The sequence below is a fragment of the Rhagoletis pomonella genome, unplaced genomic scaffold (assembly GCF_013731165.1).
Source record: "Rhagoletis pomonella isolate Grant_MI unplaced genomic scaffold, Rhpom_1.0 Rhpom_scaffold_08595, whole genome shotgun sequence".
Classification (NCBI taxonomy): Eukaryota; Metazoa; Arthropoda; class Insecta; order Diptera; family Tephritidae; genus Rhagoletis; species Rhagoletis pomonella.
The window spans coordinates 1-6,885 of record NW_023467122.1 but is presented as its reverse complement, the minus strand read 5'-3'; the positions used below and the strand labels follow the sequence as shown (position 1 = coordinate 6,885).

Below are 6,885 nucleotides of genomic sequence, written 5' to 3'. Positions count from 1 at the left end.
TCCATTACGAACACCTTGACATGCACAGACTCTTTCACAGCTGGCCGGTTTACCTTATGTGGCGACAATACCGGTCAACACATTTACTTGCCATTCACTGCGGATGCCACAGTACTAGATTTTAATATTCTATCGCGTTCGACACAAACCGCTTGGCATTTGATTGTGGAGCAACTGGAGTGTCCACCTTCGCATAGTCACCTAGCTGACGGGTTACCGCCACTCATCGGCGGCGTGGTGAATAATCTGCTGGACTGGCGTAACCTGTTTTCGCGATTTATCAATGATTTAGAGTTACTGGCACCCGCTGGCTGTGATCAATACCACACTAAGCCAGAAGGAGTCATTAGCAGCTTCAATTTTCGCGATGGCATAAATACTTACTACATGTCCAATCTGAAGTACACGATTTGTATTAAGGCCGCTACAGTTGCCAAAAATATTGAGTAAGTTCCAAACAGAAAATATTAAAGTTTGGTCGCTGATTATTAATTCTGTTTTTGTTCGCTTAAGGTATACTGTGAAAAAGTTTTCGCTGTCGTTCGAGTTGCCTAACGAATACTACAACGATGCCTGTCGTCCGCCCATTGCCACGGAAGGACGTCAAAGCGATTATCTTATGTTACCTAATTCAAACTTTGCGGATAATACAGCACGTCAACCAACCTACTTTTGTGGTCAAGGGCTGGCGCCCGGACAAGTTTTATTGGGTCAGATTTTGATTCTTCTTAAAGTTTTAAATAAAAAACCATTTTTTCTCTATTTTTCAGGCTCTGGACCCTTTGTGTTGTATTTCTCCAGCGATGAACAATGGAGTCCCATAGAAACTGGTTTCAGCATTGAATATCGCACTAAAGCTTTAAGCTAAATTATAAAATCCGTAACAGTATTCCAAGCGAATTTAAAATGATTTATCCATTTAATGAAGCCCACAAAATTGTATACTCAATTAAGGGCCATTCGACCTTTTTGCCAATAAATGATTTCAAGAGCAAGAATAGAGTACTAAATATGCATTTTCAAAAACGAGCCACATTTTTAAATCCTAGTACATAGTTTAATGTTAACTATTTTAGAACCGTGGCGAATGATCTTGATTTTTCGAAAATTTTAAATTGAGGTGGTCGGTGGTATGTGTTGAGCAAGGTGTCCACTGTTTCGGGGGATACCCTGCAGTCTTACTGGAATATTCCAGGATATGTTCCTCTGCTCTGATTTATCTTTGGGTTTTTTTTTATCCACAGATAGATAGCGGCTATACTTGTACAAGTACATTGGCTTATGTCAAGGACCTTTGTGCATAGCGCTTCAGCCGGCACACTGTTAAATGCGTCGCATATTTGCATTACATTTTAATTGACTCAACTGCCATCTCTATGGATCTGCCTCTGGAATACCAGTGTTGCGCTGGAAATATGTATGTACATATGTAAGCCCAGAAGTCGTGTTGGATCAAATTTCTAACACATATATATTTCTTTTTCAAATAAACTTCAACTAATAATGTCCTTTTGAGTTTGAGAAATTTCAGGTAGGAAGTAGTCGAGAGTATTTTCAATTATGCAACCGTATTCTAACAAAGTCACAAACCTTAGTTTATCACTTCTGTGGATTTTACTGCGCCTCAAAGTTTGCCATTGCAAAATATAGGCACTGTTTACTAGACTGCGGATTTTTATGTAGAAAACGAAGCCTAAAAATATGTAACACTTAACTATAAACAAATTGTATACAAATTTATACACTTTTCTTATAGTTATGTTGTACTAGTACATATTTCTAGGCTCCGTATTTTGCATAAAAATCCGCAGTCTAGTCACTACAACACACATTTTTAATTATTTGTGTATTTTTCTAGCACTTAAAATTGAATTTTTGTGGCACATTTTGCGGCGCAGCAGAAACCACAACAGTGATGAGGTAAGTTTTTTGACTATTAGAATAGAAGGATGGTTCCCAATGTTGGAAGAAGTAATTTGCAGAAAGAATTGGGCCAACGTACACTGATATTTGGTCCCCGATTCGTGCCTATGAGTTCAAAAATAAAGTATCGATTTTGGGGTTTTAATTCCTTCGGTATGTCCAAGACAGGTCCCGACCTTTGGCACCTGTTTCTATGATCAGTGGTAAAGGATTAGTTGAGGAAGCTCCCTGCAAAGTAAAAGTATAATACTAAAGTTTAAAGTTTTGCAAAATGGGTTTTTTCTTCTGCATGTGAGTTCTACATAAGGTTGAAATTCAAATTTTTTTAATATGTTCAACACATTAGTATATAATGAAATATTCAAGTGAATTTTTTAATGACAAAAATTTAACGAAAATATCATAAGTCATTTACTCCAAGTATCACCAATAAAAAAATTATGTTTATTTCAAGATATTATATTTTAAACTATCTTCTATATATAAATACGCCACAAGAAAATTTTGCAATCCCTTTTTTAAAAGCACCGTTCGCTCGATTTCAATGAAACATACACCAATTTAAAGGATATAACTTCCCCTAATACAGAAATGTTAATCCCGACACATAGGTGGCGTGGCATGTGACATATAGACTAAAATGTGAAAACCGCTATATCTCTAAAACCAATTATGCTGGGGAACTGAAACTTAGCACGGATGCATAGATTGTAAATACCCTACTTACGGTGAAAAATGGTAGGTACTGGGAAATTGGGTGTAGCACTTCCCATACAAACTGAAATTCTCATATCGCTTATCTCTGGAACTGCGTATGCTAACGTCCTGAAATTTGACACAGCAACATATGTTGCCAATACCGTACTTATGGCGAAGAGTGGTAGATTTTGGAAAAGGGGGCGTGGCACCGCCCATACGAACTTGAATTCTGATATCGGTTATCTCTGGGACCACTTATTATAAGGTAATGGAATTTTATACATGTATATTTATACACATATAAAATCGCAAAATTTTTAAATTTAGAACCATTTTCTCCCAGATTTTAAAATCGCATTGAATTATTGCTGTTTTGTGCAAAAGTTTTTAGAAGGATCAGTGTGTTTGTGTCCCGATAGGTGGCGCAGGGATTGAGAGCTATCAAAAAACATATTTATGATCAGATTTGCTTCACTTTTAGAACACATATTAGTAAATTCGCCTGTAAATTCGCCATAAATTATGCTGGTGGACTTCAAAATAGTAATTCGCATAAAGGAGTTAGTATTGGTAATAGGTAAAATTCAAAAGTGTATGTAAAAGGATATCGAATTTCGACAACTGGGCGATACTAATAATACTTAATATTGAATCCGACCATGTCCGACCTTTTGCTTAAGACACGATTTTGTACTATATAATATTGAAAGTTTTTCTGAACATGATTTTATTTTATTAACTCTTTTTAACTAATTTCATGTAACATTTAATAAATAAAAAAAAAAGTTAAAAAACGTTATATAATATTTTGCAAATTAATTTGAGGCGCCATATTGGATCGGCTATTCTGTTTTTAGTTATTTTGATTTCATAAATATTTGAATTTAGCGACCTCAATAACTTTTAAATAATATAATAATAAGCCATTCTTGCCAATTTTTTTAACGTAAATTATTGTGTTTAAGATTTGGGATCAGTCACTTTGGTTGGTTTTTGTTGATTTGACTTCAGATTCGAATTAAGGACCTCAAAAGCTCATGAAAACCTGAATTCATATCAACATATTCATTGTATAAATTCTGGGCACAAAATGGGTATGAAATATCACTGTGCGTTAATACAAATCGCAGTCAAGCCAAAAAAAAATATTCGCTATTCTTTTAAGAATTGTTGTTAGCAATTCGTTATGATCTTGATTTTTTTCGCCACCAGAATTGAGTGCTGAAACGGCAAACTCTACACAATTCTCTTTAAGTAAAACTAATATTTGACTAACATTTTAAAGTGTAAACATTTTCTAATTCAAAAATTCCCACTAACAGAGTTTGTGAGCCAAAACAAAGCAAAGCAAAGCCAATTAGTAGCATAAATCAAGCAAGTCTATGGGTGTGAAATAGCTTAGGAAGAAAGCTCATTGAACCGCTTATGGGATGTGGAAGATATGGTTAGTTGAAAGCATCACAAATTTATTGCTCCAATAGCATCTGCGAAGCGTTTCGAAAAAATTGTGCAAATAAAGCAGAAATTGTGCATACCTAAGTCCATGTGTACCAGAACATTTGATTTAAGTTTAAGATATTCGGATTCTTTGACAAGTTTGCATTTTACTTTCGAGCACTTAAAACGCTGGTAAATATTTACAGACTGAGCGTGTTGTTTGTGCAAACAAGTGTAAGTACGATTATGTGTGTGTGTGTGTGTGTAAAGTGCGCGCAACCGAGCGAAATAACGTCTACAGACGAGTGTGTACTTTCTTAACAATTTTTTCAAAGTAACTAGACAAGATCGAGCCGATCGCTCGGCAGTCTAGTCGTGTATCAACGACCACATGATCGGTGAAACGAGCTGTCGTCAGCATCAAAGAATGGCTTCTAATGCGCAGTGTTGAACGGTTTGTCTTTCACCGCTACACATCGATCTATAAAACGAGCGTTTCGGATAAGTAACGGCACAGTTTGCGGTACGTGCGCGTGCGTTCTGTGTGTGGTATACATATGCAGTGAGCTTCGGACGGTTGATTGGGAATAGATAGATATTTGTGTATATTTTTGAGTAACACAACGCGTCATTAGTAAAGGAAGCGAATCTGATTACAGAAATAAGTGAAAATTTAAAAAATATATAAATAAAATATAAGAAGTGCAAAAGTACAAGCTTAACACACAACTGGTATTAGTAAAGCGAAAATAATTAAAATAATCTTCAAAAAAATATGAATTCCTCGTCCATCAGATTAGTGCTTTTGTATTCTGCTTTATTAGTGTTATTAGCTAGTCCTGGCGCATTTAATGCCGTGTGGAATGAGAATATCCTCTACCACAACCCTAACGTCAGCTATGTTTATTCGAATACGCCGTATGAGGAGGTGCAAGAACCACCAAGCATTTACCGACAGTCGCGCCGCAATCCGTTGATCGATGCCTGCACCACAAACGAGGGCACTTCGGGTACATGCCTAACGCGGTTCAATTGCATGCGTCAAGGCGGCACACCGAAAGGATTCTGCACCAGTTATGGCGTGTGTTGTGAGAGTGAGTGAGCTGAAACTGCATAATTGTGTTGGGTGTTACATTGTGTTGTTCGCTAGTTGCACCAAAAAGATAAATACTCTTATAGGCGCCAAATTATGTATAAACTTTTTGCAACAAAGAAGTCAGTGTAAAATAGTGTGTCCAAAATTCGCAATGCGCAGCAAATTTTTGTTCATTGTGAGAAATGAAAAATATGGCATTTGTTCATCTTTAAAAAAAAATTTAGTTATACAATAAATTACATTTTTGAAACGTTAATGAAAACAACAAAAATTTTAAAAATACGTTTGTTTCAAACAAGTTTTGAAAACTCTAAGGAATATGTTTGTACGGGACACGCGGGTTTCTACGGGACACTCGTACAATTCTCAGTTATATAAATTGTCATTTTCAACACTTTTGTATGTGGGGCATAATTTTTTGGTATGCCAATTCACGCCCGCTTTCTGAAATTTATTGAAATTTGGATATTCCGGATATAAGACTTGTTGATGTCCATAGACCAAAATCTATGATGAAGTTTAATTAATTTCCGTTGTTGTTGTAAAAAATGAAATATTTATTTCTATGCTTATAACTATAATCATGATGAAAACAATATTTAAATTATTTGGAGATAAATGCTCCGAATTGATTTATGCAGAAACAAATCTACTTTTTATCAGTTGAACCTCTTTTGAAGAGGGCGAGCGCTTTTGTGATACAGAATACGAAATTTCGATTCTCATTTTCGTTGTTGGTGTTTCCGACAGGGTAGGAGTGTGATGCATCACGAAATTGTGACTAAATTGTTTGAAAATTTTTATTTTTGAAAGACTTATAACAGAAAATTCGGCAAACGTGAAAGTTTTGTAACAATGATTGAACGTGTAATTTTTTTTTTAATTTTTCCCCGAAAATACCGAAAAATTAAAGGTTTTAATGGGAAAACCGCACCGGACCAAAAATCCTATTCTTTGGGACTTTAAAATCTTTTTTCATACTGAAATCTAGATTGCCTGGATTAGAAGTGGGGGCAATGCCTTTTGATTTTTCTGTATAGAAAATTAGCTTACTAAGCGTAATGGGCCTTGTGAATAAAAACTAAGTTTTTTCTTTAAATTTCAGACCTTTCACTTAAATTTATTTGAATAAATCGAGTAAAAGGTCCGAAATTTTAAGAAAGGCAATTGTTTTGCTTTTATTCATTAGGCCCAATGTCTTGTGCAATTTTAACTAAGTCCCTCCAGAACTTCTACAAAAGAATCTAACTCAGACCATGGTCTTGCGGCAAGTGTATTCATTGAGCAGGACAAGTTTGTGTGTGCAGTGATAGTCAGACTGCACCAAAGAATATTTCGATCCTGCTTGTGTTATTGTTGACGAATGTAAATGTAACGTTAATAATGTTAGTTTTTACACAAAAAAGTTACTCTCAACTAAATACCTTAGCACAAGAGTATATTAAGAAACGAGATTACAGTCATAGGACCAGAACTAACCGCTTGTTTGGCCGCACCATCAATAGGTTTTACACCGCATGAGATGGCAACGCACTCCTCTAGTTTCAAACATTCAGTGTTCAGTAATTCTTACCAGTCCTCTCAACCGCAGAAATTTTTGGTAACTTGTCGGTATTTTAAGTGATCAGTGAAAGGTTATAGTTACATTATTTGGTTATAGTTATCAAACCATGTGTTGATATAAACAAGAGTTTACGGGATGTACATAGCTCAGTGGTTAACGCTTCTGA

At 35.5% G+C, this 6,885-nt stretch overlaps 1 protein-coding gene across 1 annotated transcript; it reads left to right on the top strand.

Moving 5' to 3' along the window:
- Nucleotides 1-3: 3 nt before the first annotated feature.
- On the top strand, nt 4-868 carry LOC118756059 (the record flags this gene model as incomplete). The annotated part of the gene is made up of 3 exons (XM_036490852.1): nt 4-446; nt 514-710; nt 771-868. Coding segments are annotated over 3 exons (738 nt in total), but the record flags the coding sequence as incomplete, so codon positions are not given.
- Between the last annotated feature and the right edge of the window lie 6,017 nt (nt 869-6,885).